Below are 19,098 nucleotides of genomic sequence, written 5' to 3' on the forward strand. Positions count from 1 at the left end.
TTTGAATGTGGGGGGCTTGCTATTCTTTGGCAATCTATTTTCTGAGGCAGAGAGTTATTCATCTTTCGTTCCTTTAGGATAGCTAGTTCTCTGGCTGGGTTCGCGGTGCACAGGATGTTAGTTCACCCCTCGGCTACTTCTAGTGTCAATGGTTAGTTAGGGGATGGCGGCCAGATTAGTTGCCAATGCTCTTGTCACCTTTTACCAATGATTTATGGTGGTCTTTCATGGTTCCGGATCATAACACACGGCCAAGGATGTACCGGTACGTCCTTGGTCGTGAATGGGGTAAAAATCAACTCGACCTCATAACATTATTCTATGTGAAAAATATTTTTTACATTTCTGTACAGAGATTATGAACACCATGAGATCCTGGAACTTGAATAAAGTGTCCATATTTGGAAAATAATTGCCACTTTCTTTAAAAAGCAGCACCACACCTGACTACAGGTTCTTATATTGTAAGTATGATGATATAAGATGTAAGATCACATACAGCCTGTAGACAGATTTTGGATCAAAGTAGCCATAAATAGTTGACAACTCCTTTAATATTACCTTATAAAGAATGGTCTGGCTCACCAATGTGGTGCTCAGGAGAAAAATAGTCCATATGTATGTACATACACAACTCCTTTAATATTGACAAGATCATCACGTCATTCAAGTTTATCCTAAAGGTTTACATGGACTGACAGGCGAAAATTAATAACCGCTGATCGGTAAATATTTTTGATCGGCGGTTGTTTAATAGCCTGTTTAGATAGGCAGACCAAGCCTAAAGGGTGCTTTACACGAGACGACGGATCGTGCGATGCATCGTCGGGGTCACGGTTTTCGTGACGCACATCCGGCATCATACACGACATCATCTCGTGTGAAACCTCTGAGCGACGCAGTATCGCTCACAAATCGTGAGTCGTGTACTCATCGCTCAGTTTCATAATATCGTTTATTTTTACTTCTGCTGGTTGTTCGTCGTTCCCGTGGCAGCACACGACGCTCCGTGTGACACCACGGGAGCGATGAACTCTGTTTACCTGCGTCCCACGGTTCCTGCTGGCTATGCGAAAGGAAGGAGGTGGGCGGGATGTTTACATCCCGCTCATCTCTGCCCCTCCGCTTCTATTGGCTGGTGGCTGTGTGACGTCGCTGTGACGCCGAACGTCCCTCCCCATTCAGGAAGTGGACGTTCGCCGCTCACAGCAAGGTCGCTCAGCAGGTAAGTATGTGTGACGGGGGTTTCACGACTTTGTGCGACACGGGCAGCGATTTGCCTGTGACGTACAAACGACGGGGGCTGGCACGATCGATCGTGAAATCGTACGATCGGTCGTCCTGTGTAAAGCAGGCTTAATGATGAACACAAAGCAATCTAAAATAGATCGTTATGATGAGCAATCACTACCATGCTCAGGTCCTCGGTTCTCGAAACAAGCAGTTGGATGGGTGTGAATTGATTGTCGAGTATAGTGGAAGTCAATGAGTGACTTGAGCATTTTTCTTGATGAAAAATGCTTGAGTCCCCCATTGACTTCCATTATACTTGGGTGCTCGAGTCGCACCCATGTCAGCATCTAACTGCTCTTACATAGTTACATACATAGGTTAAAAAAAAGACCTAGGTCTGTCAGGTTCAACCTTCCTCCACCAATTATACATTTTATCACTTAATCATTTATAACCGACAATGTTATGTGTACTGAGGAAATCATCCAGCTTGTTTTTAAAAGTTGTTATCGTATCTGCCATTATTACCTCTAATGGTAGGGCATTCCACAATCTGACTGCTCTAACTGTAAAGAACCCTTTGCTATTATTTTACTGCTGGAATCGCCTTTCTTCCACCCACAGTGAGTGCCCCATGGTCCTTAGTATTGTCTTTGTAAGGAATAAGTCATGTGCCAGTCCTTTTTATTGATCACACATGTATTTATACATATAAATGAGATCTTCTATGAGATGTCTGTTTCCTAAGCTAAACAAATCCAACTTTGCAAACCTCTCATCGTATGGGAGGCCTTCCATCCATTGTAATAATCTAGTTGCCCGCCTTTGAACTGACTCTAACTTCTGAATGTCCTTTTTAAAATGTGGAGCCCAAAACTGGATCCCATATTAGCCTTAGGGGTAACATTACATTGGGATCTAATCTCTATTTTTATACACCCTAAAATCTTGCTTGCTTTTGCAGCTGCTGGCTGACATTGAGTACTGATGCTCAGTTTACTTGTAACCAGAATACCCAAGATTTTCTCCTGCTCTGTAGTCGTGGGTTTACTTCTATGTAATGTATAGGAAGCAATAGGAGTACCGAGCACTGGAGCATGGTAGTGCTTGCTCATCACTATATTGCTTTCAATAGTGTGTATCTATTTCATGAAGGACAATGTGCTGCAGAGAACAATGATCATTTGTGTGGCAGAAAAGATTTTGCTCATTCAATGGGTGACTGGCAGCATGTTCGCTATATCTTTCAGTGTAAACCTGAATAACTTTCAGTGTACCTTTAGTCTCATTTGCATATCCTGACGAATATTCACTTTATGATAACAATCAAACTAAATGTAATATTGACTGTAAGATAATAATCTCCACTCATCATCTGAAATGTCTGAAATACTGCATTGTAATCTTTATACATAGTTTAGAGGAAGAAATAATATACCATGTGTTGTGTATAGACATTGTATCATCTTCATGGATGGTAAGGCCTGCTTCACACATCCGGCATTTCCCCGGATGCTGGATCCGGCACGCATGCAGTACAGTACATTCATTTACAGTGGAAGCGCGACATCATGCGATTGTATGCTTCATGCACAACCGCATTTGGCCGCATGGTGTCGCGCTTCCGCTGTAAATGAATGTACTGCATGCGTACCGGATCCGGCGAAATGCCGGATGTGTGAAACGGGCCTTACGTAGAATGTTATCGCTGGAATAAATAGCATCAAGATACATTCTAGGAATCAGTTAATACGATAAATAGATAGTGAAACTCAGCCAGTAGCATTTTACAATGAACATGGTCCCTACTCCAACCCTCGTTACCAAACAGCCCAACTGTATATTCTATGTATCTCTGTAAACAGTACCGTTATCTTCTTATTTCAATCTTTTTTTTTTAGCAAAATACAGTTTATTTTCCCCAATTATAAAAACTCAAAAAACATGCATCATCACATCCATAACTGGCACACATTCAACCTTTTTTCAACTGCTGAAATTTCTTAATTATGATTCATATTTTGCACTTCATCATTTATGATTGATAGATTCAGATGATTGAGAGCTTAGTTTTTATTTTTGAATAATAAAGCTGCCTGGAAGACTAATTTGCAATTTTTAGATGGCAGTTTTTCGACTTTTCTGAGTATAACATTATTTTTGGAGTATGACATTATTTATTGAGCTGTTCTTTAAAAGGGTTGCATAACGTACGTCGCATATTGAGGGACGTTACTCGCTGCAGGAAGAGATATTTGTTCGCTGTTGAAATTGTAGAGCTGTTTTAAGTTTAGCAAAACACATTATCATCAGCCAGCTAGACATGTCGGAAAATGATATTGTGGGAGCTGAGAAGGCTAGGTGGTAAATGGTGATTTCCAAGACTACGCATGGCGCATTAACGGACAATGGGCCACATGAACGTCTACTCAAGAGGCTCAAGTTTAGTTGCACTGGTTACAATGTTTACATATAGAAAGCCACTTTTGGCCAGTATCCCATATTATATAGCATATCAGAATTATACTGTATATATCTAAGTTTTTAGCGACAATAAGATAAAGACTTGGAAAAGTCAAAAAGTTGTGCAGTGAACTTTATTGCCTGTTTTCATTAATAATTATTAATGAAAACAGGCAATAAAGTTCACTGCACAACTTGAGTGAGTATAACCTCTCTCACATTGAGTGGACTGCAACGGAGCACTACAACTCTGTTCATTGTAAACAATGAATGTCATAAAAATCCATGGTTCTTATGATGTTTTTAATTTTTAAATGCCCTGTTATACTTTATTTTCCCTAAAAATATACAGTCATATTTTGTATACTCAACTTTACAAATGTAGAATAAGTAACTTCAGGAAGCATACCATGTTTTAGTATATTTGGCTTTGTAGCTGCAGGCCAAAGTTCAGCATTCTGCAGGCAAACAGACCTGTGTAGACTTTCCACTTATAGAACAGTATACTATAATGCTATAGGGCTGACAATTTTGCCCATTTTTCTTTGCAAAATAACTTTAGTTCAGTGAGATGGAATGGAGACATTTGTGGACAGCAATTTTCAAGCCTTACTGCAGATTCTCAATCAGATTTACTTCTGGACTATGACTGGGCCATACAAACACATGGATATGCTTTGATCTAAACCTTTCCATTGTAGCTCTTCAGTATGTGTAGGGTCATTGTCCTGCTGAAAGGTGAAACTACACCCCAGTCTCAAGTCTTTTACAGGCTGTAACAGGTTTTCCTCTATGACTTCCCTGTATTTAGCTCCAGCTATTATTCTATCAACTCTGACGAGCATCCCCAAAGCATGATGCTGCCACCACGTTTGACGTTGGGGATGGTGTTTACAGGGTGATTTGCAGTGTTAGTTTTCCATCACACATAGCCTTTTGCATTTAACCCAAGTATGTCTACTTTATTCTCATCTGACCAGAGCATCTTCTTCCACATGCTAGCTGTATCCCCTACATGACTTTTTGCAAATTGCAAACAGGACTTCATATGGCTTTCTTTCAAAAATGTCTTTCTTCTTGCCTCCCTTTCATGAAGATCATATTTGTACAGTATACAAATAATGGTTGTCCTGTAGATAGATTCTCCCATATCATCTGTTAATCTCTGCAGCTTCTCCAGAGTGACCATGGGCCTCTTGGCTGCTTCTCTAATTAGTGTTCTCCTTACTTAGGATGTCAGTTTAGGTGAATGGCCATCTCTTGGTAGGTTTGCAGTTGTGTCACACTTTATCCATTTTTTGATGATGAATTGAACAGTACTATTTGTATAACCTAACCCTGCTTTACACTTCTCCACAACTTTATACCTGACCTGTCTGTTGTGTTCTTTGATTTTCACAATGTTGTAATGTTGTTCGATCCCTAATGTTCTCAAGCAAACCTCTGAGGCTTGAAGAAGAATAAAGACATTTTATATATATATATATATATATATACACATTTTATATATATATATCTTCAAAGACTCTAAGAATGTAACTTACATTATAAAGATAGGTATGAATGTTGGCACTTTGGGTATGAGCAAATAGAAATAAAGTACTTATAGCATACTAATACATTATTCAGTGTCTTGAAAAAATATTCATATAGCCATTACACCTACAAACTTAAATGTACATTGTTAGGATGTTTTTATATATATATATATATATATATATATATATATATATACATACATAAAGGAGGTTGCCGTGAAGGGGCGCTGGGCTGGTATTACAATGGCCATTATAATATTCTAAATACCTCCATTTATGTATAAGGTAGAATTTATTTTGTTTTTTCAGTGTGTGGCTGGAATTTTTTCTCATATTTATACACCATCCAGATACGCACCTGTTCACATTGTAAAGATACTGCCAGTACGGTTTGAAGTCAGGTTAGTACCAGCGTGGGAAACCAGCAAGGGAACCCCTGTTTCATTCTGTTTTTTTCTATTGTATAATGCATGTAACAGGGAGTGGTGCTCTGTTTGCTGGATTTGCACCCCAGCTCCTGGCTGCTTCATTAGCCTCCTTTTTGTTCACCAGCTGATCTTGTAGGTTTTGAAAACCCAGAGAAGATGCAGTGTAGTGTAGGACCCAGCAAAGGAGGTTGCCGTGAAGGGGTGCTGGGCTGGTATTACAATGGCCATTATAATATTCTAAATACCTCCATTTATGTATAAGGTAGACTTTATTTTGTTTTTTCACAGTGTGCGGCTGGAATTTTTTCTCAATATATATATATATATATATATTAGGATGATATATATATATATATATATATATATATATATATATATATATTTTTATATGTCTAATTATATATTATATGTCTAATATACTATTTTATGCCTAATTATATTTTTTATAGTCATTATAGTGTAAAAATGACAATAATATATAATTGATATAATAATGTGATATATAATATATTATGCCATTAGATATCATTGACATTGTGTCTATTACAATGGACACGGAAAGTAAAATAGATGTCAAAAGTACAGTCCAGCTGATATCTTTATTGAGATAATAGGTTCAAACTGTAGGGGTAGATAAAAACCCAACAATGAATGTGATGAAAAATACTTTATAGAAAACATGCACGATCTGAAAAATAAAAAAAGATATGACAATGAATATGATTCATATCAAAAGACTTTGTGATACCATAGTACATGATCTGTTTCTCCATTTGTGAGAACATGAAAGCTCTCAAAAACAGAAAATGTTAACACATGGTGAGCCTTCTGAATGAAGTCAACAATATCTGGCATATGAATATCTCAGCTGGAAGTCAAGAAGAATACATGAAAATGATATTGAGGCTTGGAAATGTTAATATATTAATAAACGTATAATTTATACTAAAGAAATAAATGACATCTGTCACTGAGCCCCATAATGAATTCTTATCACCTGTCACGTTTCATACTTCTTCATCAAAAATTACACAGAACTGTATGTTCTTTGCTATTTTTAGCCTGTAAATTATAACCTTATATTTTTTAATTAACTTGAACTTTTCTTTGCACAGACTCAAAACTACAAGTAACCTTTCAAATAACCAATTCCTAAAAATACAGGAGGAAATAAATAAAATTAAAATAATATACTTTTATCATTTCAGTTCTCCCTCTATGGAAATTTTAGCATATTTATTTATTTTGGACATGACATTTCAAATTTGCAATGGGGAGACAAATGGAAATATTATATCTGATTGACAGCTATTACTATATACAGTTTCTGATTGATCCAAAAAATCTTGAAAGAAGAAGTTCATGCGTCTGTTACCTACATATGGAAAGTGTTTGTCTACAGTAGATGACTTATTTAATAAACTAAATAATTAAGTATATAAACTCAATTCTAGAGTGAAAAATAGTTGAAAAGCTAAAAAGTAAAGTGTCGAGTAGGAATGCACTCTAATAAATAAAAATCATTCAATATACTCAACTCACAAAAAGTTAGGGATATTTAGCTTTCGGGTAAAATTTCAGGATGACCTTAAAATTCACTCTGGTGAACTTAATGTGACCGTCTCTAATCTTTTGAAAACAAATGTCCAACTGTTCAATGTTTCAGTACTTTTTGCAAAACTTGCTGTTCTCTAACAAGGAGATAAATGTAAAAATTCATAACAGGTGTTTGATTCATGAATCTTCAAATAAATGTTGGGGTTCAATTAGAATTTGTATTTAAAAAGTCCTCCTCATGATGCTGTTCACATTTTGACATCATGACACCTAACAACTGATCAACAGTACTTTGCCATTGAGAGGCTTCAAGCAGGATGTTCTCAAACAAAAGTGGCCAGTGAGCTTATTGTCATAGAGTGTCATCAGCAGCTTGCAACAGAGATACAGAGAGACAGGAAGAGTCACAAAAAGGCATAGAAATGGATATCCTTATTGGACACATCCCACACTGATAACTGCTTCATTGGGAACTATGCCTTCAGAACTAGATGATGAATGCCCACAACTCCAGGCACATTTAAGGGAGATGAGAGGCAATCAAATGTCATGTCAGACCATTTGAAATTGTTTATATCAACGTGGTCAGCATGGTAGATGACCAACAAGGGTACCTGACCACACCACCAGACACAGGCATCATCGTCTTGCAGGCCAAGGGACCAGCGGGGCTCAGTGCTGTTCACTGATGAAAGTCGATTCACGCTGAACAGAAATGATGGCCGCCAACAATGTTGGAGATGTCAAGGAGATTGCTATTCATTAGCCACTATTGTCACTGTGAGTGGTACAGTGACAAGCCCCTACTATTGCAATGACATGATTAATACAGTCATTGTGCCTCTGCATGAACAATATAGGTCTAATTTCATCTTCATGGAAAAAAGTGCTCCAGCTCATCGAAGTTGCATCATTAGATAATGTCACGCTCGAGGCACAGACATCGCTACCATCAAGTGTATCTCTTGGATAAGGGACAGTGCATGGTCCTCAGTCTAAGGACTAGGTGCTCCTGCATCAGTTCTACCCAGCACTCTTGTCACATTTACATAGTTTAGTGGCTAGTGTGGCAAACCTATATATTGTACTGTACTAGAAATTCATGTGGCCATGTCTAATATTGGCGTGACACCATGAATTTCGGGCTTAGGGCCAGTTGATAATATACAGCTAGCCCTAACCCCATTATTACCCAGCGAGCCACCCATCACCTGGGCAGCTGGAAGAGTTGTTTACAGCGCCAGAAGATGGCGCTTCTATGAAAGCACTCTTTTCTGGGGCGGCTGCAGACTGCAATTCGCAGAAGGGGTGCCCAGAAAGCTTGGACACCCTGAGCTGCGGATTCCAATCCCCAGCTGCATAGTTGTACCTGGGTGGACACAATAATTGGGCGAAGCCCACGTCATTTTTTTTTTAATTATTTAATGAAATTCATAAAATAATAAAAAAAAGGGCTTCCCATATTTTTGGTTCCCAGCCGGGTACAAATAGGCAGCTGGGGGTTGGGGGCAGCCCGTAGCTGCCTGCTGTACCTGGTTAGCATACAAAAACATGACGAAGCCCACGTAATTTTTTTGGGGGGGGGCAAAAAACTCCTGCATACAGTCCTGGATGGAGTATGCTGAACCTTGTAGCTCTGCAGCTGCTGTCTGTCTGTATGGAGGAGAGCAGACAGCAGCTGCAGAACTACAAGACTCAGCATACTCCATCCAGGACTGTATGCAGGAGTTTTTTGCCCACCAAAAAAATGATGTGGGCTTCGCCATATTTTTGTATGCTAGCCAGGTACAGCAGGCAGGTACGGCTGCCCCCAACCCCCAGCTCCCTATTTGTACCCGGCTGGGAACTAAAAAAATAGGGAAGCCCTTTTTTTAATTATTTCATGAATTTCATGAAATAATGAAAAAAAAAATCGACATGAGCTTCGCCCCATTTTTGTGTCCAGCCAGGTACAACTAGGCAGCTGGGGATTGGAATCCTCAGCACAGGTTAGCCCGAGGTTTCTGGGCCCCTCTGCTGTGAATTGCAGTCCGCAGCTACCCCAGAAAATGGCGCTTTCATAGAAGCGCCATCATCTTGCGCTGTATCCAACTCTTACAGCTGCCTGAAGCCGGGTGGCTCGCTGGGTAATAATGAGTTAATACTAGCTTTGTTTTACTAGCTAGTATTAAGCCAGAGATTCTTAATGTCAGGCAAGTTTGACCCGACCATTAAGAATCTCCAATAAAGGGTTAACAAAAAGACACCACACAAAGAAAAAAAACTTTAATAGAAATAAATACACAGACACACTTAGAGACTCCATGTTTATTACTCCCTGTCAGCACTCCATGATCCATGGTCTTCTGTCTTCTTTCTCCTTCAACCCATGCAGCTCTGCTACATCAGGCAGCACTGCATGGGAGGAAGACGCTGCTGCTCCCCGTGCAGTCTAATCACTCAGTGAGAATGGGCAGAAGCTGCGTGCTGTAAACGGTCACGTCACCGCTGACAAGCGGGTTACCATAGCAACGGTGCTCCGATGATGTAATTCCTGGTGCTGCTGTGGGCTGTAAGCGGTGACATCACCGCTGACAGGCGGGTTACCATAGCAATGGTGCTCCGATCATGTGACTCCCGGTGCCGCTATTTACCGGCTGTGACAGCTAGTCCCTGCATGTGGGCTGGCTCTGTATCTGTAAAGAGCGCACACATGCAGGAACGGGGAGTCGACCATGTGCCAGAGCATTTCACCGGTACACGGACATGCTGGAACGATCACCCCGTACCGGAGTGATGCACTGACAGGACCTAGCATAACATCATAGCCATGTGAACAGTCTGTAGCCAATGAGATAATAGACACGTGACTGGTCACATGCTATTTTGACATCACGATAGGTCCTATCATCAGTGCTGGTCACCGGGAGGACGCAGCGATTATCGGAAGGAAAATCGGCGGGAGACAGAGTGCAGGACGCGTCGCGGGGACCTGTAAGTGTTATGGCAATGTTTATTAACTGTATGTGTACATGTATAATGTGTTTTTATTTGTTTGTGTTTGCCTCCCATTGTTTTCAATGGGGTTCGAGAGGTTCGTCGAACCGAACTTGAATGGAGCCTCCGTTCGCCGAACCGAACTCGAACCTTCAGAGTTTCACTCATCTCTAATCCTGAGATCCTTACAAGCTACTTAAAAATTGCTCTAAAATGTGCTGGTCAGCAGACAGAAGCATAAGCTCCCACGTGCTTGCGTTTAGAGAGGTGTTCCATGTAAATAGAAGAGGCGGTGTGCTTCTGCATGCTCACAGTGATTTTTGGGTGAGCAATAGAACATACAAGGAATGGAAAAGATATAAAAAAGGATACTGTTTAAATAAAAAAAGTATGCCACTAAATAAAAATAGATACCACATAATACAAAAGTGATTTCCCCAAACACTAAATAATTGATTTGCTCTACTGATTCTGAAACAATAGTGAGCTTTTAATTTCTCTAAAATAACGTAAATCTCAAGTGAGACAATTAAGTAAACATGACTTGATACAATGACATACAATAAGAGAATGCTTTAACTGTGATTGAGTAAAAGAACAAGGGAAAATAATGACAAGTAAACATGCACACGGCACATTTTACTCCTCCGATTGTTGTCTCTTGTCAGCCTAAATCCCCATTCATACAGCATTTTTGTTACAGCATCCTCGAAAGGCTTACCATAAGAAGATATAAAAAGAGAGAAAAAAACAACAAACAAACAATAAACAGAGAAATTTTTGCAACCTTCTCAAGGCTTTGCATGTAAATTTAAAGTCTGGTTTGTTTCATCCTTTGGGCCTAGTTTTGCAAAAACATTTTTCATTGATTTGAATACGTCCCCTATAATGGTCTAGAAGGAGCTATATCCTATCCGCGGTTCTTACACACTATGGCTGACATGGAATGCCGCAGTAACGAGACCTGTACAATATAAAGCTCTGTTATACTATATGTTTTGCAAATGATAGAATGAAAGACCATGCATAAAAATATATTTTTTTGTTGTTGTTTTTTTCTCCCACGTGGTAGATGATTACACGGTCCTATTTAATACTTTATCAAATTGCTCCAGACAAATGTTTTGCTTTTGTCTGGTTGGTCTATTATGTAATCCCACTATATCGCTAGGATATGCCCACACTTTATGGTTGTGGGTGGTTGGACATCTTGAACCTTGAAGGCACTGGTTTAGCATTGGGTTCCATTCTAATTTTCGATTGCATGTCTGCACTCCCAGCCACCAACCTGTGACGGGAACTGCCGCAGACCTCACTGGGTGGAATTGAGCTGTGCTGCAGTACAATGTGCAGTGGTTGCCACTAGGACAGCACAGTACAGTAAAATCACAAATGACATGAACAGAAAACCCAGAGGCCACTGCATTTTCACCTCTGATTATATCAAAGCAATATGACATACATTTTTAGATTGGAAGGTCTCAATTGGGGAACTCAAATTTAGATTAAGTGCACGTGGCATATATTAGATGCTGGCGCAGCAGCCGAGTTTTTCCAGGTTAAGCCATTTCAACAATACCAGCAGTCGCCTTCCTGAAGCTGGATCACAGGGTTTTTGATGCCATTGTTGCTTTGCGGGAGATGTCTTTTTTTCTATACTGTGAAATATAATGAACCAATTCCAAACTCTGAACTGTTTAAAAAAGTGACATAATGCAGAAAATGTGGTTTTGACATTGCTGTGCATTATGCTCATTTTATGGGGCACTTCTGTAGCGATTTTACAGTGAATTTTGGACACAATCTGCTACAAAAAGATGTCTCATCCTTAGGGGTACTTTGCACGCTGCGACATCGCAAGCCGATGCGGCGATGCCGAGCACGATAGTCCCCGTCGCAGCTGTGATATCCTTGTGATAGCTGCCGTAGCGAATATTATCGCTACAGCAGCTTCACATGGACTCACCTGTCCTGGGACGTCGCTCTGGCCGGCGACCCGCCTCCTTATTAAGGGGGCGGGTCGTGCGGCGTCACAGCGACGTCACACGGCAGGTGGCCAATAGGAGCGGAGGGGCGGAGATGAGCAGGATGTAAAGATCCCGCCCACCTCCTTCCTTCCGCATATCCTACGGAAGCCGCGGTGACGCCGGTAGGAGATGTTCCTCGCTCCTGCGACTTCACACACAGCGATGTGTGCTGCCGCAGAAGCGCGGAACAACATCGGACCGTCGCGTCAGCGTAATTATGGATTACACAGACGCTGCACCGATGATACGATTACGACGCTTTTGCGCTCGTTAATCGTATCATTGAACCTTTACACACTACGATGTCGCATGCGATGCCGGAAGTACGTCATTTTCAATTTGACCCCACCGACATCGCACCTGCGATGTCGTAGTGTGCAAAACCCGCCTTAGAATGTATGGGAAAATCTGTCCGAATCAGCATGTATCCTGACAACTTCCCCTTCTTATACAGACTCTGCAATCTCTTGCCTCTCTCAACATTGAATGATACACACAGAGGTGGACATATCATTGGTGCAGCCAGTGCAGTCACAGAGGGGCTCAAGTAGTTGGAATTGTGCTTTTAGATTCACTTTTAGGTCGCAAAGGGCTGTATATTTTTATTGCACAGGAGCTCTTTTTTGTCTGTGTCCGCCAGTACATACAGTGCCTTGCAAAGTATTTGGCTCCCTTGAATATTTTCAACCTTTTCCTTGATTTCAGGCTTCAAACATAAAGATAAAAATTTTAATGTTATGGTGAAGAATCAACAAGTGGGACACAATTGTGAAGTTGAACGAAATTTATTGCTTATTTTAAACTTTTTAAAAAGTAAATAACTGAAAAGTAGGGCATGCAATATTATTCGGCCCCTTTAAGTTAATACTTTGTAGCGACACCTTTTGCTGCGATTAAAGCTGCAAGTCGCTTGGGCTATGTCTCTATCAGTTTTGCACATTGAGAGACTGAAATTCTTGACCATTCTTCCTGTGCAAATAGTTCGAGCTGAGTGAGGTTATATGGAGAGTGTTTGTGAATAGCAGTTTTCAGCTCTTTCCACAGATCCTCGATTGGATTCAGGTCTGGACTTTGACTTGGCCATTCTAACACCTGGATACATTTATTTGTGAACCATTCCATTGTAGGTTTTGCTTTATGTTTGGGATCAATGTCTTGTTGGAAGACAAATCTCCGTCCCAGTCTTTTGCAGACTCCAACAGGCTTTCTTCAAGAATGGTCCTGTATTTGGCTCCATCCATCGTCCCATCAATTTTAACCATCTTCTCTGTCCCTGCTGAAGAAAAGCAGGTTCAAACCAGGATGCTACCACCACCATGTTTGACAGTGGGCATGGGGTGTTCAGGGTAATGAGCTGTGTTGCTTTTACGCCAAACATATCATTTGGCATTGTGCCCAAATAGTTCGAGTTTGGTTTAATTTGACCAGAGCACCTTCTTCCACATGTTTGGTGTGTCTCCCAGGTGGCTTGTGGCAATCTTTAAACAACATTATCTTTGAGAAATGGCTTTCTCATTGCCACTCTTCCATAAAGGCCAGATTTGTGCAGTGCACGACTGATTGTTGTCCTATGGACAGACTCTCCCACAAGAACACTGAGACTATCACAGAGCAGGTGCATTTATACGGAGACTTCAATACACACAGGTGGCTTATATTTATCATCATCAGTCATTTAGGACAAGATTGGATCTTTCAGAGATCCTCAATGAACTTCTGGAGTGAGTTTGCTGCACTGAAAGTAAAGGGGATGAATAATATTGCATGCCTCACTTTTCGGTTATTATTTTTCCTTAAAAGGGAACCTGTCACCACTTTTTTGGCGTATAAGATGCGGCCACCACCACCGGGCTCTTATATACAGCATTCTAACATGCTGTAAATAAGAGCCCAAGCCGGGGGCATAACATAAAAAACACTTTATAATATTTAGCTAACGGTCGCGCGGTGGGTTTAATTTGGTGTCTTTGTTGTCTGGCGCCGACGCCGCCTCTTTTGGCCATCTTTGTTCTCCTTCTTCTCTAGCCGTGGTGCATGATGGGTCCAACGTCACACACACTCGCCGACACTCAGGTCCTGAGCAGGCGCAATTTGATCTGCCCTGAGCAGGGAAGATCAAAGTATTGTAGTGCGCCTACGCAGGACCGGTAAGTGTGTATGACGTAGACGCGTTATGCACCGCAGCTTCAGAAAGAGGATGAAGATGGCCGACAGAGGAGGCGCCGGCAGCGGACAACGGAGACGCCCATTAGGCCCACCGCGCGACCCTTAGGTAAGTATTATAAAGTGTTTTTTATGTTATACCCCCGGTCTGGGGTCTTATATACAGCATGTTAGAATGCAGTATGTAAGAGCCCGGTGGTGGTGGCCGCAGCATATAGGCCGAAAAAGTGGTGACAGGTTCCCTTTAAAAGTTTAAAATAAGCAATACATTTCGTTCAACTTCACAATTGTGTCCCACTTGTTGTTGATTTTTCACCATAACATTAACATTTTTATCTTTATATTTGAAGCCTGAAATGTAGGAAAAGATTGAAAAATTCAAGGGAGCCGAATACTTTCGCAAGGCACTTTACACATCCATGCATCCTCTAGTGTCGTTGTCGTTGTAGTTGAAGTTATACACTGTTGAAAAATCTTCAAAGTTTACTTAAAAGGATGTGCACACTAAGCCCCAATTCATGAAAGCTTCTACCTCAGAAAACTGTCGTAGAAAGCTAGGAAAAGTCGCAAAATGTTTGCATATTCTGAGGCTGCACAAAAATGTTGCTATTTTTGTTGTTTTCTTGCTATTTTTGGTCATTTTTGACAAAAAGGCTGGAGCTGGGGTATGATACGGCATGGCAATAGAAATTCCTGACAACTGGTGGCCTTCCTTGTGCTATAAATCTTACTAGTAAGATTTGTGACAAGGCCCACATGGCATAACACCCATGCACTTCTTAATGAACCAGGCACATCGTACTCTACCAAGCTACCTCGTGAAGATCGGTTTAAAACACTACTGTTGATGAATCACGGCCTGAGTCTTTTTGCTGAGTTCTTAGAGTGGAAGCATAGCAAAATTCCAACTTTTTGAGGAGTTTTGAGTTTTTGAGCAGGATTTTGGAGCATTTCCATTAAGTTTTTACATCAAAAGCTCCTAAAAACTCTGTGAAGAAACCTTAAGAGTCATTTACTTTCCTTGTGCTGTATTGTTAAAAAAAGGTCTGTGAAATCTGCCACGTTGCCACCTTTCTGGACCTGCTGTTTATCAGACCCTTACTTTTATGACTCCTGTATGTTCTGGAGATCTCATGATCTTGAATTTATACATTGCGATACGGCCACATTAGGACTTCATGTAGTAAGGCATCTGATGGAGTTTGGCAATAATTTGTGCCATGAAAATAATACCTGATTCTTTGTGTTTGAGGCTGAATTTATGTTGACAGATCAAAATGCCTTTTATTCCATTTTTTATGAAAGAATAAATTGGGGAATGGCATATACTACTTGTTTCTATCCTGGCACGGCATGTGAGACCAATATTATAATGCTGCAGGACTAAGAAAACCTCTGTGCATTTTTGTTGTCTAGATGATAATTATTCTCCAAGGGAAAGTGTCAGGTTTTAATATCTCAAAGGCTTACTAACCCAATTAATGCAGCTCATGCTAAATTATCCAATTAAATGATACTGTGCATGGCATCTATTCTGAAAGACTGCCACATTTATTTACTAAGCGGCTACTGGTCATGATACAAATGAGCAGATATGATGCCCATGAATTGCATGATGCAATATTTGCTCGATATCAGCCTCTTTAGTCTTGGAAGCACCACTGACTGTATTTGTAGAGAAGTATGCCGCCACTGGAAGGCACAACTGGGCACTATCTGGGCAGGATCGAACAATTTCATATTGATGCTGATGGAAATATTATGTGTCAAAACCAATGCTAATATTTCAGGAAAAGAAGACAACCAATGTTCCTATCATTCTATCTTCCTCGTCATAATCTTATTTTTCAATTTAACCAGGCCATTTTAACCATTCCTGATATTGCACACTTTCAGGTTTTATAAAATATATGACTCTAACAGCTCTAAAAACTGTTGTCGTTTGGATATTCATATACTGTATTTTACGGATTATAGGACGCACTTTTTTACCCAAAAACACTGGGCGTAAAATGGGGGTGCATCTTATAATCTGGATATGGCTTACTGGAGAGGCGGTGGTGGGTCACAGGAGGCAAGGTGGGCAATACTGAGGGCTCAGAGGAAGGGGTGTCACTACAGTGGAGTGGTTCAGGAGGGTCACAGGATGGAGGGTCGGCGATGCAGAGGGTATGATTGATCTGACAATGGGCTACGAGCTCCATTGAATCACCTGTGGTTGATGCGATGGACGTGAAGAAAATGGTGGCGGTGGTGACGCGTGTGCAGATTAATGCTATGGACTTCAAGAAAATGGCTGTGGAGGCCTATCTGCGCACACGCTGTCACAGCGGCCATTTTCTTGAAGTCAATCTCGTCAACCACAAGCGGTTAAATGGAGCCCTCCATCCACCAGGAGATCAATGGCGCCTGCCACCACGACACCCCTGAGCCTGCAGTATCGGAGACCCTCCACCCACTTATACTCCTAAGCCACAATACCCCCTCCTCTGAGTCCACAGCATCGCCGACCCTGCCTCCTGTGACCGTCCTGAGCCATACATTATAAGACACACTAGGAATACAAGACGGACCCTCATTTTAACATTAAAAAATATTTTTTCCTATTTTCCTCTTCGAAATTTGGGGTGCTTCTTATAATCCAGTGCGTCTTATAGAGCAAAAAAATATGGTAATTGTGCTTCTATTTTGTTGCGATATATGGAGAATTTGCTTTATGTCATATTTATACTACTTTTTTTGCTGATATTGGGGAAGAATGTTAGGCAATGAGATAACTAAGTAACCTGAAATTCCAAAGCCTAAACTAAAAGGGAGCAGCAAATATAAAAAAATACACAAAGTTGTTTCAAATATATTTTATACCAAGTAACCTATGGGTACAAACTTGGTAGAGTTCAATTTGGCTTTATGCAATTTTTAACAGTCCCAATTTGCAGACTTCCATATTTTTTCCCATTGAGCATTGCTGACCTCCGCACACAACCTGCAAATCTTCATGCGTCACAGACATTTTTTGACCCACAAGTGCCCTGATCTGTGCTATCAATAAAGGGGCAAAAACTTCAAAAAAGTAGTCTACAGATGGGTGTCTGAATATCTTCTCTACATCTTCTAGATAACATTCTTCATAATAGGCATACTTGTATTTGTAAAATGTCTCCTTACGCAATCCGGATCTTTTCAGTGCCCTACAGGGCTACTTACACCTTTCTTTTCTTTGTTCAGCATTGGCACTCATCTACATGTTCATTACCTAAAGACTTACGTTAAATGCTTTTACAGTTTTAAAAGAAGAACATTTCTCAAAATTCAATACACATCAGCCAAAACAAAATCAAAGTAGACTGGATTACACCGTTGAGGTACTGCGGTAATGTTTGTTTCCCAGATAAAGCCTAAAGTACATTCACATTCACTGTATTGTACACAAAGCCATCTGACTGAGACAATTAAGGGATTAGCCCGACACCATCATAAGTCCATTCCATTGCTGCCCAGTCATTTTGAGCAGTGCACACTTCATCATGTACTCATTGGTTATTTGGAAGGAGAGCTATTCCCTAGCAATAAGTAGAACAAATAAATGACACTTAATCATGACACGGTGTCGAGGAGAAGAAGAATGTACTCACCCCAGATAAAGTTTTAATATTGTGCAATGCGTTCTGTGCTTCCAGTGCTGCTTTTCTTGTATAAAACGTTACAAAACAACAACCTGCAGATCAGAAAGAAAGAGGGATTAGGAAATGCCCTAAAATAGGTTCAAGACATAGGCTGAATGATGATAAATTGAAGGGCTAGAGAAAGAAGGGATTTATAAACCCATTCTAGCGCCTACAACACAACACAATGGCCACACTCGTCTTCATGTAGTAATATATCTTTACGTATTGAATGGCAGTGGATACCAGCTGACAGTAAGGCAAGTCAAAATGATGGAAATCTAAGTAAGGAGAAAAAAAATAAGGAAATAACAGTAGGGATAATGGGGTATCTTTCTCTCATAAAGTGATGATGTGCAGTATTGCTATTTATTTATTTTATTCACTTATATAGAGCTTTACAGATGTGATTATCACTGTCCCTATTGAGGCTCACAATCTACATTTCCTATGTCTGTCTTCGGAGAGTGGGATTAAGCCAGAGAACCCTGAGGAAACCCACACAAACACAGGGAGAACATACAACTTCCTTGCAGATGTTGTCTTTGGTGGAATTTGAACCAAGGGCCCCAGCTATGAAAAACATAATTTTATTTTTACTTGGATCTGGCTTATGGGACCCTTAGCTTTGACCCCTTCATTACTTTTTTCTTCTCATTGGAGGTCCTAGCCACTCTGCTACCTATGGAATTTCAGGTAGCCCAAATCACTTCAATGATGCTGTAGTTCTGCTCCATAGTGGGCGTCTGGGTGAAGGTATGTGGGGAAAGACTGTTAAAGGGGTTGTCCACTACTTGGAAAACCCCTTCTCATTTGCTATATTTCCCTTTGTATGCCATTCTTTCAGCAATGATGGCACTGGCTATCCCTGGGCTTGCATAACATTGTTTTGCCATGCTAGCTCTTGACCCAATCAGTGGTGACTTTACCCTCACTTCCTTCAGATGTCAATGATATTCAGAGGGAATGAGAGAGCAGCAGCAACACTTAAGTCTTCCAGGTGCCAATTTCGTACCAAAGAAGTGAGGTTGATGTGGCTGTTGATTGG

The 19,098-nt window shown here is 40.6% G+C and overlaps 1 protein-coding gene across 20 annotated transcripts in view; it reads right to left on the reverse strand.

Annotated features, from left to right (window-relative positions):
* Positions 1-19,098, reverse strand: part of CELF2 (CUGBP Elav-like family member 2) — a 621,764-nt gene that overhangs the window by 231,818 nt on the left and 370,848 nt on the right. For all 20 annotated transcript variants that reach the window (XM_075345303.1, XM_075345302.1, XM_075345301.1 and 17 more), the window contains one exon: positions 18,021-18,103. In XM_075345303.1, coding sequence (XP_075201418.1) covers positions 18,021-18,103 — 83 coding nt within the window. The remainder of the gene's footprint in view (positions 1-18,020; positions 18,104-19,098) is intronic.

The sequence above is a fragment of the Anomaloglossus baeobatrachus genome, chromosome 4 (assembly GCF_048569485.1).
Source record: "Anomaloglossus baeobatrachus isolate aAnoBae1 chromosome 4, aAnoBae1.hap1, whole genome shotgun sequence".
Lineage (NCBI taxonomy): Eukaryota > Metazoa > Chordata > Amphibia > Anura > Aromobatidae > Anomaloglossus > Anomaloglossus baeobatrachus.